This window comes from Puma concolor, chromosome B1 (assembly GCF_028749965.1).
Source record: "Puma concolor isolate L17-30 chromosome B1, mPumCon1.1.hap2, whole genome shotgun sequence".
NCBI classification, from domain to species: Eukaryota; Metazoa; Chordata; class Mammalia; order Carnivora; family Felidae; genus Puma; species Puma concolor.
In genome coordinates, this window is record NC_141670.1 from 114,383,330 (window position 1) to 114,400,972 (window position 17,643).

Here is a 17,643-nt window from a genome sequence, read left to right on the forward strand (position 1 = left end):
TCTTCACAATTTCTACCTTACTACCCTCAACATATTTTTTTTTCAAATCAGCAATGGTGCTTCTATGCTTCTGGCCCTTAAGCCTTAAATTGCAAAGAAACAAACTCAGTCTTTGCTTCTGGAAATCCTTTTCCTTGCAAGCGCTGCTTGTCTGTGTTCTGAATTTTATGCCATTGTATTTGAGGGACTTGAAACTCAAAATAGTCCCTTCTACCTTTAGAATAATTTATCGAAGAGCCACCTCAACCTATCTATAGTGGTAATTTTTCTTCAAAGACATGAGTAGACCTCTACTGTCTGTCCTCCCATCTTCTGTTCCAGATTGACATCAAAGTTTTAGGATGGCGGACAGAGTTAAAATTTCCAGACTAGAACTATTGGTGAAGCATTTTAGAGGTGTTTGTGCTGTTATCCTGTGTCTTGTTAGAGTATTAGTCCGGGTGATGCTAATTAATCAGCTGTCTTATTTAATCTAGACCCAAATTCACCACTCCCCACTGCCCCAAGGTAGACCTTATAATTGAACACAATTCTATTCCCTCTTGAGCCCAGAAGGAGCTGTACTGTAGTCCCTTGTGCCATTGTTTTGATAATCTCTTTCCCTAAGAAGCCTCATGCATCTTAGTGGGTTGTAGGTTGGATATCAAACACTCCATTTCTTAATAGTTAAAATATAGAATTGAAGTGTTGACCATGGGCTAAAGAGTGGGGGGTGGGGGGAATCCTAAACTTAATCTGGTTCTTTAATGACATTCTTCATGTAGTTTCAGGTTCATTATATAGATATTTTCATGGTCAGACTGCTTTGTTTTTCTATTTTAAAACATGTTTTATTTCCTTTTGAATAGTCTGGAGCTCATTGACAATGGCCTTCCGAAACTAAACTGTTGAATCAAAATAGATGCAAAAATCAGTACCAGTTGAGTGCCTCAAGAGATCGCCAGCCCCTAGCCCTAATTCAGTGAACATGTTTCTTGAATGCCTTCTTGTTCATTTTGGAAGTTAAGACCCTTTTCAGTTTTTTCATTCTTAGAAAACATTGTTTCTACCACTTAATTAAGAAAGATTTATCCACAGGGCACCTGGATAGCTCAGTCAGTTAAGCGTCCAACTCTTGATTTTGGCTCGGGTCATGGTCTGATCTCACGTGGGTTTGATACTGCCTCGGGCTCTGCGCTGACAGTGTGGAGGCTGCTTGGGATCCTCTCTCTCTCCCTATCTCTCTGCTTCTCCTCCACTCACTCTCTCAGAAACAAAAAAAAATAATAAACTTAAAAAAAAAAAGGAAAGAAATAAAGATTTATCCACTTGGATTATTTAGAACTTTTGTTATTTTTAGGTCCTAAGCTCTGCTGTTCAATACCCTAAGATTCTGGACTCCCTTATGTGCAGCAGAAAGAAAAGGTTCCTGTGAGAAGGAACAGTTCTTCTGTGTCCAATACTGAAACTCTGTTTTCCCACCCAAACCTACATGCCTGCAGTTTTCACTATACTTTTCTTTGGGGGCTGGTGGGGGAGGGGGGAGGGGGGTAGGGATGGCAAAATACACATAATGTAAAACTTACCATTCTCAGTATACAGCGCTGTGGCATTAAGAACACTTGCATTACGCACAACATCGCCATCATCCGCCCCAGCACTTTTTCATCTTCCCCATTCGCCACCAACCATCAAATCCTATCACCATTCCTCCTTCACTCAACTCTTAATAGCAAGAAGGGCTTTCTGTTTCAGCAGAAAACAGGGAGCTCATTTCAGTGAATTATAGAGTTACGATCTATTACAACAAATGAGAAGAGAACCGCCAACCTGCTTTGTGTGCCAAAATCTTTGCGCGCCTACTGTTTGAATTATATGAAAAGCTGCTGAGATCTGCTTTTGTGAAAACTTGGAAACATCTGCTCTGAGTCTATCTAGGTCCTTGCATAGTTGAGCTCATCATTGTTTTTGAAACTCTGACTCAGCAGAGCTCCAGCTAACTCTGCGAAGAGGGGTATAGCCATCTGTGACAAACCACGCACAGTGGGCTGTCCGTCTCCTGGTGATTGTGAGCAACCCGGGGGTTTCCAAATGCTGATGGGCTTCTCCAAAGCCGCACAGACACCTGTACTTAACAGGCACACAGGCTGAAGGTACAGTTCAGAAGGGACACTTAGGAATGAGAAGAGCACACCCTGCCTGCAGACTGAAAATAGCTGAATCAAAAGTAGTTAGAGAGACAGTGGTAGGGAGAACACAAACCAGCCGTACCTAAAATACATGATGTGGCTGAAGCGTCTAAGAGTCGAGAGTCCCGCTGCTGATTGTTGGCCAACATTCTTTCCATGATGCCAACCAGACCTTTGGCCAGAAAAGATTGGTTGGCCAACATCAAATAAATACACAATCCCTATCTTTGGTTTGCATTTGTAGGTCACTCTGTAGCTTTTCGCAGGCCTGTAAGTACCATATCATGGCACAACTGGCTCATGACAAGTCAACTGTGAGATTATGTTGTTTCCCCAGAAGAAAAATAATTCATAACTTCCAGAGTGGTGTGACATTGCATCTCGGCTGCAATATCCAAAAAAAAAAAAAAAAAAGTAGGTGGTCTTAAGGGAAGCCCTTCTGGAACCCCGCCAGTTTCCCCTTCCCCTTGCCCAGGAGAATCTGCCATTCCTTAGGTCAGCAGCCTCCTTGGGGATACTAACGTTAATAGGGCACTGGAGGCTAGCCCGGAGAGGCTCCAGGACCTTTACTGGGAAATCCCGTCTTCATTACTCCACCTGCCCTCCTGTCTGTTCAAAAAAAAAATCATAAATGAAATCAAATCAATTTTGTTTTATAGCTCTCATGACATGTCCTTGACCTCCAGCTCCCCTATTTAAATGGAAATACCTAACGTGTCTCAGATCATGCCTCGTACTCGTGAGATGTGAGACTCCTACTTAGACAGGAAAAACACAAAATCAAGTTTCAATTCCAGAACTCTAGGCCCCACTTTTCGTTCCCAGTTAGCTTATTCTAATATGGTCTGTCTTTTGTCCCCTATTACTCTCCTCACACTAAAATTGTTCTTTAGACAATACAGTTTTAACATAAAAGTGATGCTAGAGTTAAAAATCAAAAGAATTAAAAAGGATGAGGTGCTTATTACTTTACAGCAAATAACTTTTATTGCAACATGGTTGGATGTCATGGTGGATTATATACATTTCTGTTCATGCTTCGAGACTCATAAAAAACATCTTCTCAATTATGAATGACTGAATTTGTTTTTAACATATAATTCCTTGGACTTCTACCTTCTTTCCACTTTGAACAAAAGTAAACTAGAATTACTGTGTCTGCATTATAGTTTACTGAGCCAAGGGAGGCACAAAGTAGTAATTACACAGAAATAGTGGATCTTTGACAGGCACACGAAAATAGCACAGCTTAACACTAAGAAGTAGACCCCGGGTCTCCTGATACCAGTTCTGTCCCTTAAGTATACAAGTCAGAGTAACTGTCACCATCAGTTATTATCAGTCTGGCTAACATTTAAAGGCATAATATGCCAGACATCTCATAAGAGAAAAAAGGACTTCCAAGAAAATTTGATAATATGTTCAGAAATACAGCGACTGATAGCTATCGTTTTCTGTTCTAAACACATATGAAGTGATAATGTCTAACAATTCTGTAGAGAAACAAACGAATAGCTCCTGCTGAATGAAATGGGGCACCACCTATATTATTCCAACCATGACCATCAGAACCTTAAAAATCTTACCCAGACCTCACGTTCTTTGACTTTCCGAGTGCCAAATGTTTTAGGGCATCCATGAAGTATATAAGGGATAAGACATGGGTAAGTACTAATTCCCTTTGTGCTTAATTAGATTTCAGAATGAGACGAGGGGCCTTCTAGTTCTCGTTGTGCAAAGCAAATCAAATTCCAAAGGTCGCAAAGGATGTTGGGTTTTCCTATATCTGAGAAGAACCAGAGAGATCAGAAAGATAAAGAAGCATACATCCTGTTTTTGTCCCACATCCCAATGTCTTTTCCACTTCTTTCATAGTTGTTTATGGAATTATGTGTATTTGTGACTAAGCTTGCTCCTCATCCATTTTCACATAAGTTTTTCTACAGTATATTTTTTGGAATCCTTAAGGCTTTTCAGAGAATCATTACGTATAAATAGCATTTACCTACCTGAGCAGAATCCTAGCGTCTATAACATAAATTTCCTACCTTAGAAACAGGGGTCTTTTTCTTCAAGACAATATTGTTAATAGATCCTGGAAAGCTTTCTCAAAGTTAACTCCATAAAAATGTGTGTCATTTTTAAGTTTTTAATCGTTCGATTCATTGATATAAAATTTTCAGATTACCATCTTCAGCAAACTGGGTAAAAGGTGACTTTTCTCTCTGTTTTTGTCTTTTCCTCACATTTTACTTTTCCAACTGCTGTATGTCGAGGCTTCACATTTTACAGGGAGCTTACAAAGATATGTTTTTTAGGAGAGGAGTACCTTTTGTCATATACCAAAGAAAAACGGTTTTCCTACTCTAGAGAGGCCTAAGGACATTTTGCTGAGCACTCCAATTCTAATCTGTTTGTCTCTATTGATAAATGATCTGAGAGAAGTCACTTGACTTTTCCAGACAATATTTCCTAAAATGTATGGTCGAGTTAAAAATTGGGTAGCATGATTGCTAATGTCCCTTCTAGATCAAAAGTTATGAAGATTTTGTGTAAAACAGGTTTCCGAAAGTAACATTTATCGAGTGTTTTCCATGTGTCAAGAGGGCATGTTGGTTATCTTATTTAGTCCTCAGACATTTCCAAGCTACTGTTGGTATCCCCACCATCATCCCCATTTTACAGAAACTGGAAAATCGTGAGGATAAGTAACTTGCCCAGGCTCACAGAGCTCACAGAGTACCATTCCTGGATTCTAACGCTGTCCATGCCACGCCCAAGTGCTAGTTCAAGATGCCTACCTTCTTGTAAAAATGTGAATTACCATTATGTCATGGTCAAGGGGCTCATGTGCATTTTTTGTCTTCTCTGTCTTTCAGGAGATACAATATTCATTATTCTGAGGAAGCAAAAGCTGATCTTCCTGCACTGGTACCACCACATCACTGTGCTTCTGTACTCCTGGTACTCCTACAAGGACATGGTAGCCGGGGGTGGTTGGTTTATGACCATGAACTATGGCGTGCACGCCGTGATGTACTCTTACTATGCCTTGCGAGCGGCAGGTTTCCGAGTTTCCCGGAAGTTTGCCATGTTCATCACTCTGTCCCAGATCACTCAGATGCTGATGGGCTGTGTCATTAACTACCTGGTCTTCTCCTGGATGCAGCAAGACCAGTGTCACTCTCACTTTCAGAACATCTTCTGGTCCTCACTCATGTACCTCAGCTACCTTGTGCTTTTCTGCCACTTCTTCTTTGAGGCCTACATCGGCAAGATGAGGAAAACAACGAAGGCTGAATAGTGTTGGAACTGAGGAGAAAGCCATAGCTCAGGGTCATCAAGAAAAACAATAGACAAAAGAAAATGGCACAAGGAATCACATATGGTGCAGCTACAACAAAACAAAACACATGAGCAAACACAAAACCCAAGGCAGCTTAGGGATAATTAGGTTGACGTAACCCAGTAAGTTTATGATCCTTTTTGGGTGAGGACTCACTGAGTGCACCTCCATCTCAAAGGACTGCTGCTGGAAAACCCCATTCCCCTTTCACTGTCAGTTCTAGGACAAATGAGAACAAAAGTGAGCCAGAGGCACAGAAAGAGAGAGAAGTAGAAAGTAAACAAAGGCTATTAACACTATATGAAAAAAAAAAAAACGTATTTACTAAGTGTTATAATTCTCTAAGAATGAAAGAAGTTTACTTAAAAAACCTTGCGAGCACATACACACACAATCCTTTCTAATCTTTTTTGACACTAAACTGGAGCCAATAGAATAGATAAAATGGAAGAGACACAGGGTGGGTATCTAGAACAATAATGCTTTTGCGAAAAGTAAAACCTTTTAAAGAAAGGTTAGTAGCTGTAGCCCCCAAAAGAAAAGATGTGTTAATCACCTCTCATGAAAACGGATGTAAACAATTGTATTTCAACTCAGAGAAAGACTGGTATCTTTCCCTTCATAGCACAAGCTCAGGCTAGTGGGTTTGCTAGAACCAAACGGGGCACAATACTTTTCCAAGGTTCTTCCTGGGAGGATGGAAACAACGCAGCCCAGTTCCTAAAGGGGCAGCTCCATCGTGGAGCATTTCTGATAGTTTAATTGTAATTTCTACTCTGAAATGAGCTAAAAAGGATTATCCTTGGTTCAGTTGCCCTGGGCTTTGGAACCGAAGAGTAAATACAGAATAGAAAAGGTAAAACTCAACCAAATGATTTGAAAATGGATTCTGTACTACCTGTGAAAAGATCCAGCCGGATATCACTCTTGAGCTGGGAAAAAGGGGAAAGGACAGGAGGGAAAGTAGGGGGCCGAAGATGAATACAACAGACTACGCATACCCCTCTCTATTTGACTTCACACACACTCATAACTTTCCAAATGAAACCCTGTTGTACAGTCCATATTTTCTATATTTTTGTGAATTTCAAAAAGAAATCTGCAGGGCTCTTCCTGATATTGGGTGAACACTGTGTTTCCTCATCCTCTGCATTTGCTCCCTAAGCAATGCAGAGGTGTGTAAAGTGCCCTCTGCTGGTCAAGTGGAGATACTTCAACAGACACTTCATGGCAAGTTTGGCTGAACAGTTGACAACAAAGGGCCCCTTAGAGACTTATCCTTCAAATTTTAAATGATATAAAATACTCGTCATATTTTTGGCCAAATCAGAAGACATTCTTCCTGCTTCAAGTCCGCTTCAGAAATTTTTTTAAAAGGGACTTTCGCTCTGGAACTCAGAAAATCAATTTATTAAGAGCCATATTGTTTAAAAAAAAAAAAAAGCTAGATAATATAATATTATCTGTAATATTTCAGTCCTTTACAAGCCAAATAAATGTGTAAACATTCCTAGTATTTCAAAGAAGCAATTATGTAAAATTGTTCAATGTGATATGCTAGTATTCTAATTGGTTAAGTAGCTTCATGATTAGAAAAACTAGATGAAACGATTAGCAGCTACACTGTGTAGACTATACACGCATAACCACACGTATATGCACACAGATGTGGGGTACACTCAACTTCAAAGCCCAAATGCATAGAGACACATTTTCTGGCTAGCAGAAAAGGAAAACTGTTGTTTATCTTTCTTGCTTTATTTGAGAGTGTACAGTAAAAGGGATTTTTCAGATTATTTTTATATTATTTTAGCTTTAATTGTGCTGTCATTCATGAAACAGAGCTGCTCTGCTTCTCTGTCAGAGATGACAAGGGCTTTCTCAGCATCTTGTTTATGTGTGGAATTTAAAAGAATAAAGTTTTATCCCATTCTGTGTGAATGGCTTGAACAATGAACAAAGAATCCATGCAAACCAAGTCATGACTGATAGACCCAGGGTGGGGGTGGGGCTTTGCAGGGGAGGGAAACTGTTACATCTGTGTTAAATTATTGTGAACAGTCTATGATGTCTTGACATTGGTTCAGAGATGAGAGACAATTGACGGAGGGATGTATTGTGATATTAAGGCAAAAACAGGCATGAGCTAAAAAGGTGGGACCTGCTATAACAGCTACTAGGTTCTTAGGATGCAAATAATGTTATTCTGAGCTTTGAAAATCCATGATACTGTGCAATATGCTTTTTTTTTCCTTATAAAAGAAAAGGAGCAGAATAATTAAAATGAGGAAAAGGCCAAATACAGCTGACTTGAGTTTAACTGAAGGACCAGTTAGAGCTTATCTGGTTGATTTAATTTAATTATTGAATCCATTGATTTATCATTGATTCTTCAGTGCAGGTTGGAACAAGGAAATGAGCATAGACCTTAAATAGACTCTAAATGATGCTTCCAAAGCACTTTTATCTTGATACAGGTTCATACTTGTGTTCACTTGTGAGATAATTTAGAATTTTTGTTTACAGGTTGAATGTCTAATAAATAGTTTTTGAATTGGCTAAATATATCTAAAGGCTTTTCCAATGTTTATCATGGGAGGAAAAAAAAACCTTAAAAAGAAATTCTGGTATTACAGTTTCAATACAATGTTTTTAACATCTTGGCTTGATTACTTAATTATATCGAGATAAGAGGCCTGGACCACTAGCCCATGGCAAATCTGAATCCTACCAGAGAATTGACTGCCACATAGATAATCCTACTATCAGTTAACATTCCAGAAAAACTTGGGCAGGCAAGTTTTTAGAACTGCCCCTCTACGCTGCAATAGATTATCTTTCTATTGGAGATTTTCCACTGCATTCCAATCCCACCATGTTGACAACATTTCTGGGTTGAAAAACAAACAAACATCCTTCGTTTCATATATAAGTGCATGCAATTTGATGCCCGAGGTCTGAGTATCAACCCGAGTCTACAAGTTTGCAATGAAAAACATTCTAATGAAAAACACTCTGGAGGTTTTATCTGGGCCTTCTAGTTTTGCTAATGAGAAAAGAGTAAATAGTGTACTATTTAAATTCCTGCCAGGCTAAAGTACCAAATTAAAATCCTATATCGAGATTCTTATTCCAGATAATTTACCCTCACCCTTCTAGTCACACTCCACTATAAAAACTAGGGGGGAGGGATAGATTGCTTAAGGGGGAAGAAAGGATTGATTATATTACTCTCACTTCCCCACCTCTCTACTAATGTGGTTCTGGCCTGAATCAGAAACTTCATTTGGGTAGGAGTTTTGCAGAACAGAATGGTAGAACACTTCTGGGAAAGAGATCTACAGAATTTTTTTTTTCTAAATCAGATGTGGTATCTTTGTGATAAAACCTGGCACATCAAAGAAACAAAGTGCCTGGAGTAAACTACACTGAGTAGAATGCTCCAGAAGTCTGGCCTCATTCCCAGACTGCAAAATTACCTGGGAGAGACAGCGTGCTCAGGTTACTCTCTTCTCTTTATTCTGATAAAACAGCCTCCCCTCAGAGACCAGGTGTCACACAACTGCCGGCTCCAGCACATCCTGAGGGCTTTTTTTTTTGCTCTCTCTCGGAGTTGTTGGATTGGCCATGTGCTGATTCAAGAGAGCTGGTAGTGGAGTGGAGAAGATCCAGTAGACTTTGATCCCAGAATCGAGTGCTTTGAGTTGTATGTGGTGGTCCATGCCTGTCTCTTTTAGACACTTGTTTCCCTGGAAAAGTTTCTGTCCCCAAGAGTGTAACTGTGTGAAAATTCCATGATGGAATCCCAGAACTTTCCAGTAGTTCAGGTTTTTTTGTTTCCACTGATATTTTGCTATCAGTTCAGGATGATAGTTCCTCCTGTGAGTCACTGTCTCCTGTAGCTTTGTTAAGTGCTCTCTGTCTCATACGCAAGATCTGATTCTTTGCGCCTCAGACCCATTACCATCAAGAAGAGATTTTGCTGAGAATGCACCACAGGGTTTGGCCTGTAGTACGCACACACGGAAGTGAGAGCTAATAAAGCAGCGATACTCTCTTTGTGCCAACAATCAGTATGAAGTGTTAGGACCCAGTTTCCAACGAACCGACGGCCTTGGTCTGCTGGCACCCAATACTTGAGCAAAACAAGGTCAGTGCCATTATAGCATTTTTTTAAATGCCAGTTGTGACAGACTCCCAATTACAAACGTCCTCCAGCCACATGGCAGAACCCATAGCTAAGAACACCCGCACAGAGTATTGAAGAATATTCACAAGCCTGTTGAATCATCCCATTAACTTTCCTCATCCTCAAATACTTTAAAAATTCAGGGCTCATAGAAGGGGAGACAGTAATTCCCAGGCTTCCCTTCCTCCTGAATTACACTTAGAAAAAAGTGAAACAGAAGTTGTTCTGACAATAGAAGAGAAAGCACGCGTGCACACCCATGTGTGGGTTTGGAAAGGTCGTAATAAGGGCATTTTAATTTTATGTCGGGCAAACAAAAGTCTTGCAGTCAGATACACTTCAGTGGAAATCTAGGCCCCAAACTACATTGTAGTAAACTTCTGAGGCAACTCGTTAAATTCAAGAAACCGGTCCCATAAGTCAGGGTCAAGCCATAATTGCAACCCACTTAGGCCAGGATCGAGGGGTCCTGACTCATGTTGGTATTTAAACACTGTTAATTTCTCAACACTTGGCTCTTGAGACTTCTCTCTGGGGGCAGATATCAAGAACTCTCCAGAAGTAGCCTAATCGTGCTCCCCAGGCATGTCAGTTTCAGGCAGGTCTGTCCGGGCATGTTCAGGTAGGAGGCTGCTTGCTGCTAACTTGAAAACCGCTGAGAGATGCAGCCTCTTAGGGGCCCCAGAGCACGTTCAGATAGAAGTTCACCCATAGAAGCTTCACAGAGCAAATCACAGCAATGTTGGACTTGTGATTTTCAAGTGCTTATTTCACAACAAAGAAATATTTTTTTCTTGGTATATTAAAATAAAGTCATAACTTTTGATTTAAAATCAAACTATGTTTCTGGTTTCTTTGATCTCTTGCTCTGGCACTCCAAAGGGGGCATCCTGGACACTACAGCCTACTCAGAAATCTCAGGAAGGTCACTCCACACTTAACACCAATGTTCTCGTGGAACGTAGGCGAGTCACTGGGGGTCTCAAGTAGAGCTCAATAATGACGTAGTCCCCGAACAACTACAGATCCCACAGATACAACACTTCATAATTTACGTGCTTTCCAGACCTATTAGCTCACCAGAGCAGTCATGGGGCAGACAGTCGCAGTTGGATAACCCATTTTACAGACGAGGAAAATTTTCTCGTTAAATCACATGTCACAGCAGTAGAAGGAATGGAATTTTAACACCATCTTCTTAACTTCAGTTTCATTGTTGCCATTCAAATCCTTTGGAAGAAGTAGAGTATATATTAATAAAATTCCAATACCTGGCACCGAACTAGGAAGCAATTTGCCATGTCACTGGACAAAGGGTTTCAGGGCAAAATGTATGTGGGGGAGAATATTTTGAAAGCATAGCACCTCTTCCCCAGGAAGGCACAGCAGATTCATTACCTGCACACCTGTGGACTATTAGCAAGGGTAGTCCTGCACCCAAGAACCTGTCATTTGGGGGATGTTTTCCACAGCCAAATTACTATGAACATGCCTCTTTTTACATCATCTCAGATGAACATGCCTCTTTTTACATCATCTCAGAAGATGGAACTTTTTTTTAAATAAGAAAAAAATTTTTATTTTTTAATTTTAGAGAAAGCACAAGCACAGCAGAGAGGCAGAGGGAGAGAGAGAATCTTAAGCAGGATCCATGCTCAGCGGGAGCCCTACACGGGCCTCAATCCCACGACCCTGGGATCATGGCCTGAGCCGGAATCAAGAGGCAGATGCTCAACAGACTGAGCCACCCAGGCACCCCAAGAAAGAGGGAACTTTATATTCCTTTTATAACCTATTTAACGTATGCTTTTAACTCAGGATAAAATGGGGCAGGGTGGCAGGGAACTCCATGTTACTCAAATTATTTTATTAACTTAACTCAAAAAAAAGAAAGAAGAAAAGCAGAAGCAAACGTAGGGGGTGTTTCTCGTTTTGATAGCAGTCTCAGAAACCCAATACAAATGACTGATAAAACCAGTGATACAATGCAAGCTCCAGAAATGAATGAAGCAAGCATTAAAACATAAAGCATTTTATATCATCGTCTAGCTAACAAAAAAGCTGCACTTACATTATTTCAAAACCCAGAAACTTACTCCAGCAGACTTCCTAGAAGTGGAAACATAAGAATGGGATCCGAATACCAATATTTCAGGAACATGAGCACTCTTGGCTGTTTTTTGCTGTTTCAAAGTGAATGAAATTAATTGGAGTCAGGGAGTGCCTTAAATCAATGATCAGGACAGTTAAAATAATTAAGAGCTCCCCACTGATCGGTCTATAGCTGATTAATCTCCAGTCCTGGCAGATCTGGGGCAGGGTCTCAGTTATTGCCAAACACCTTAGTCTACAGGGGGCCCTGCTGAGAAGCAATGGTGATGGCAGGATGTCCACAATGGGGGGATGGGCTGGATTACACTGAACGCGCCCCCCACCCCCCCACACACACAACTGGATAGTCACACACGTGCCCTTGCATGTGCTGTCTGCCTCATTCCATGCTGTCCTGAAACATCATGTCACTAATAAAAGACTCCAGGCAAGATGAGAAGCTCTGGGTCAGGAAAAGATCAGATCTTACCGATGTAAAAGAGATATATCTAATTCACTATCCATTTTACGCTGTCACCTTTTACATTTTCTTCTGCTTTTCATTGTTTTTCATGTACATAATAACTGAAAGAAGTAACCTTTGGTATTTCACCTTATTTATATATGCATCATAGAATATGTATTTGTGCGGAAAAGATCATACACATACACACTACGAAAACAACATTGCAACCTAAGGGTTAAACACGTGTGCCAGCCCCCTCCTGACACCCCCCCACCCCGCTGCGATCTCACTCCTGGATTCTGCTATCTTTGGTATTTTCAGGCCCCCAGGGTGAAAACCCTGTGCTACACACTGGGCTTTCATACACAGCCTCGTTTTCTATCGACTACACTAATTCCTTTCATACTAGAGGGAAAACTGCCCCCCACCCCCAACACACACACCGGGCATTGCTCTGCTATGTTTTATTTATGAAAACTCTGATGGGTGTTTCTTAAGGCAGCCAATATCTCTCTACAAAGAGAAGGCAGTGTTCACTCTTCCTGCATCCTCCACGGCTCATAGTTCTATGTGCGTTACTATAAAATTCCAGAGCCTTTTTGCAAAACGAGCACTTTGTCTCCAAATTACAAGCAGTTCTAACTTCAACTTCGTCTCAGAGTAATGAAATCAAGACAACATAAATAAACCTACTGAGCTTCCAAACAGACTTAGGCAGCTATGCCAACTCATTTGTTCATTTACCTGTAACGTGAATTTCCCTTGGACCCACCAGCCTGTAGAGACCAACGGTTTACCAGTTTGTAGCTCCCACTGATGCAGGACCTCTGACTTCCTGCCAGGTCCCTTGCATCTAATTCTGGAAACCACCAAGGGGAGTCTTGCAGCCTCTGTCAGGCATTTCTGTTATGCCATCACCCCCACCTCACTTCCTTCCCTCCCTCCCTTTTCCACCAGGCCCAGCTGCTACTGCATCTCTCTGCTGGGACCTGAAGTCTTGCTTTCTGCACAGCCAGGTTCAGCAGTTCTCAGCAGGCGACCACCGCCCACTGCTCTCCTGTGGGGCAGGATGCCTCTTTCCCCTTGGTCACATGTGCCGTGTGAGAAATCTGGCCCGGTTCGCTAGTCAGGGGCCAGGCATGCCTCCAGGAGACAAATTGGGGGAACAGCCATCCTCCTCTGCATGGGCAAAGCTTTCTCCTGGGTTGAGATCAATGGACCTAGTTTCCTTCTCCACTTATGGATAAGTACCCTCCTTGGAGAGTTCATAGCCCCAATGTAACTGGACCTTGCGGCCACTGCATTTGCTCCCCAGACTTACCCAGACACATCCACGCTTAGCAGAGGGCACAGGTAGAGGTCCTTTTCCAGAAGGCCCCGGCCCGGCCCCGTTCTCCTGCGGACTCCCTAACACCTGCCACCACTATAGGTCCAGCCGTCTCCGTGACTCGCTTAAATTCAGCTGAGGCTCCCTGCCACGGCCACAAATAAATAATGAAGTGCAGAGATATTTAAAACAAATCTTTTCCCTTCCAGTAAAAATCGATTTTTGAATTAAACGGGCAAACCGCAGAAAGTCACGATAATTTCTTAGATTTGCTCTGTTTATTCCTGACTCATGGCCCATTTCCTCTGCCTCCAAGTATAAGCACAGGTTAGGGTACGCGTATTTTCTCTTCACTGCACTGTGCTTTTCTACCTTGTGAGGTTCATCTTCACAGTGATTAAATGATTAGTTATTTGTGGACTGTTTCAAGTCTCTCTTCTTCAGTAGACTACAAGCTCTGTAGGACAGGAATCCAGTTTGCCTGTTCTCCCTAGCAATGCCAGGGCATGGCAGAGGGCTGAATGTTAGCTGAAAGGATGAATAAATGTTGGTGTGCAGTTGTGGGTGTAACCTGTACCATTTCAGTGCTCTCACTTCTTTCTCATACCGGCTGTGTGTTTAGTGTGAATGTTTGTACATGTGTGTGTTTCCGTACATCGACAAAGTCCTTGTACTTTTTCATTGTATACTTATAAACAGGCAGAACTGTATTTGCAGCTCCTGGCTCATTTGCTTAGTTACTTCATATTTGCTCACTCTACTGAAAACGTTAAAAATCTCATGTAACGTAGGGTTTGTGATTAGCAAAACTTCTTGTCTAGGACTTCAGAACATAAGCTCTGGGATCCAACTGTCTTGCCCTGCCATCTGCTTGGCAGTAGTTATGGGGCAGGCCTGGGCCTCATTCCCCCCCATCTGGGCAATGGGTATAAAAATGGTACCTACTGCATAGAGTTATTATGAGGATTAAATGAGATAATCCCTGTAAAGTGCTAAACATAGTCCTTGGTATGAAATAATTGCTTAGTAAGCGTTAAGCTAATATTACCACTATTACTATTGCTTTCTCATGTTCTCATTTCTGGGTGGTATATACATGAGCCTCTCTTTATTCTACACCATGAGCCTCGAGAAATTTGCCTATAGAACTCCATTGTCTTATTGTTAAAACACATTCTATAAACAAAGGAAGTGTCTTTTTCAGGCTAATAGATTATTTCCATTAGGGCAAATGTAAAGTTCTTTCCAACATTTTTGTTTGTTTCTTTTGGTAGTCATTCATGATTAGCAAAGATCCTTGAGGGGAAGAAAATATCTTTCACCTAAGCACCCACAGTTTGTGCCCAAATATTATTGTAACCTGTTCTCAGAGATCATTTGTCACCAACAGGCCTACTCCTTGTATGAATATTGTAATAACAAAAAAAATCTTACAGGTGAGTTCCTGCACTCTATAGCTTAAATATCATTTTTTGGCATAATTAATTTAAAAAGTGCCAGGACTATTAATTCAACGCAAATATCTACATGTAAACATCTCAACTGAAACAGAATGGTCTTTTTGTTTTATGGATCTGATGGGTGAATCTGTCAAGAACAAGGGTCTTGTTAGGAGGTTTTCTACTAAAAGAAACTTGACTCCAGGAACATAGATAACTCCCAAATGGTTATTATATTCAAAACACCCTGAAACATATAAAATTCTAAGCTGATTAAACATGTACTTGTCACTCAAAAGTAGTGAGTGAAATATTAATCACTAGAAGCATCGTTCAATGTAGACCTATTCCCTTACCTTTAAGCTCACAAATAAACCTTTCATTCGGAAATGTCTGTAGTGAAGAAAACTGTGTGAATCATCAGAAGCTGCACCTGGGCTGAGAAATCACGTTTGTCTGTCCATTCCAACTAAATTAACTGCATCTCAGAGAGTGTAGGCTACAGATTCTGCTTTAACTACCAAAATTTTATAAACTTCGTTTAATTCAGGTACGATGCCACTAAAAAGGGTTCTCCTTGTCTAGAATTTCAGTGTACTTTCTGTATTACTCTGCAATTATGTTACAGCGACGACATGTTAATTAAAGCCACATGTTTCTTTCAAAATTGCAATTCTAGTCAGTGGATTTATCCAGTGTCCAGCTGTGAAACCAGAATGAAGCCAGTATCCTCAACAAATAGAGTCTTAGAGCCTGTTTCTCCTTTTAAAAAAAAGAGAAGAAATAAAAGAAAAAAATCTTTTATTACATTGAGTTTGTTTATCAAGAAAGATCCTCATTACATCCAAAAAGCTATGTTAGTTCTTCCTAAAATGTCCCATATGTACATATATATGTGCATGTTAAAAAACAATTTGAAGTTTTTCTCCATTTTGAACTGCTCCTCGGAGCTTAATTCATAGGTAGTTTTATTGCACCTAACCATTGATTAAACCTTTCGTTATGAGAACTTTTAAACATACATCAAAGTAAAAAGTGTAATGAGCCCTATATTCCTACCACTTAGATTTAACATTTACTAACATTTTGTTGTATTTCCCATATTCGCTTTAAAGCAAATCCCAGGCATCGTGATATTTTATTCTTACATATTTCAAGAAGCATTGCTTTAAAAAAGAAAAAGACGGGGCGCCTGGGTGGCGCAGTCGGTTAAGCGTCCGACTTCAGCCAGGTCACGATCTCGCGGTCCGTGAGTTCGAGCCCCGCGTCGGGCTCTGATGGCTCGGAGCCTGGAGCCTGTTTCTGATTCTGTGTCTCCCTCTCTCTCTGCCCCTCCCCCGTTCATGCTCTGTCTCTCTCTGTCCCACAAATAAATAAACAAAAACAAAAACAAAAAAAAAAGACATTTTCTTACATAACCATGGTATTGATATTAAGACACCTAGCAAAATTGATAATTTCTTATTACCATCTAGTGGCATTTTTCAAATTTCTCTGCTTATCTCCAAAATGTCTTTCTACAGAGAGCTACTCCTCCTTTTTTCCCATGCCAAATGATTTATTAGAGAAACAGGGTCAGTGGTCTTATGAAATGTCCTACATTCTGGATTCTCTGTTAGCTTGTGGTATCATTTAATTTATTTCTCTGTCCCCAGTACTGCCTATAAATGAGAAATCAGATCTTTTTTTTTTTCAAGTTTATTTATTTATTTTGAGAGAGAGAGGGAGAGTGAAAGCGGGGGAGGGGCAGAGAGAGAGAGAATCCCAAGGAGACTCCACGCTGTCAGCACAGAGCCTGACATGGGGCTCAAACTCACAAAACCACAAGATCATGATCTGAGCCTAAACCAAGAATCAGTTGCTTAACCGACTGAGCCATCCAGGTGCCCTGAGAAGTCAGATCTTAAAGCTTCATTATATTCAGCCTAAGGTTTTAGGCAAGAACATTTTTGGAGGTACTGTGTATTTCTAAAGGAGACGCATGATGCCTGGATTCCCCACTTTTAGAGAGTCTCAGATTGCCCAGGTGGCTCAAACGGCAATCTGCCCCCACTTTATAACGTCAGTATATAATATAATGTCTATATACTGTAGGCATATACTACAGGCTCATACTTTGACATCTTTCAAATGTCTAGTTCCCTATAAGTTTTTCATCTAGTCCTTTTGCCATCCATTCTGATAACATTGCTTGAATCATTTATTTTATTGGAAGTGAAAAATCAACATTTTATCATTTTGTTTCTTTTCTACATTAACTAAAATTCTTTTGCTTAATTAAAAAGCATTCTTCATCACCTCAGGCCATTTGGGCATCCTAAAATAACGTTTATATAGGGAACTATACAGATAGGCAGGATAAGTCCTTAATTCTTTCCTTACATGGCAGTTTTCAAAGTATCATTTTGGTGCACAAGCCACTTCCAATAGTGACAAATGAGTTTTGAAATTTTTTTTTCTCATTCACCCCCTTCTTTTTCTCATTATCTTCATGAACTAATAGAGTTTTATATATTCAATATGTTTCAACCAATTGTAGTCATTATTCTTTTTTGGCTGCTCAAGTTATCCCATTTTAGGTCAGTGGGAGCCCTTTAGAATGGCTGCTTTATCTTTT

At 40.5% G+C, this 17,643-nt stretch overlaps 1 protein-coding gene across 4 annotated transcripts in view; it reads left to right on the forward strand.

Moving 5' to 3' along the window:
* ELOVL6 (ELOVL fatty acid elongase 6) overlaps positions 1-8,174 on the forward strand; it is a 146,408-nt gene extending 138,234 nt beyond the window's left edge. For all 4 annotated transcript variants that reach the window (XM_086704396.1, XM_086704397.1, XM_025921837.2 and 1 more), the window contains exon 5: positions 5,048-8,174. In XM_086704396.1, the coding sequence (XP_086560522.1) occupies positions 5,048-5,472 (425 nt within the window). In that variant the 3' untranslated portion in view covers positions 5,473-8,174. The remainder of the gene's footprint in view (positions 1-5,047) is intronic.
* The last annotated feature ends 9,469 nt before the right edge of the window (positions 8,175-17,643 follow it).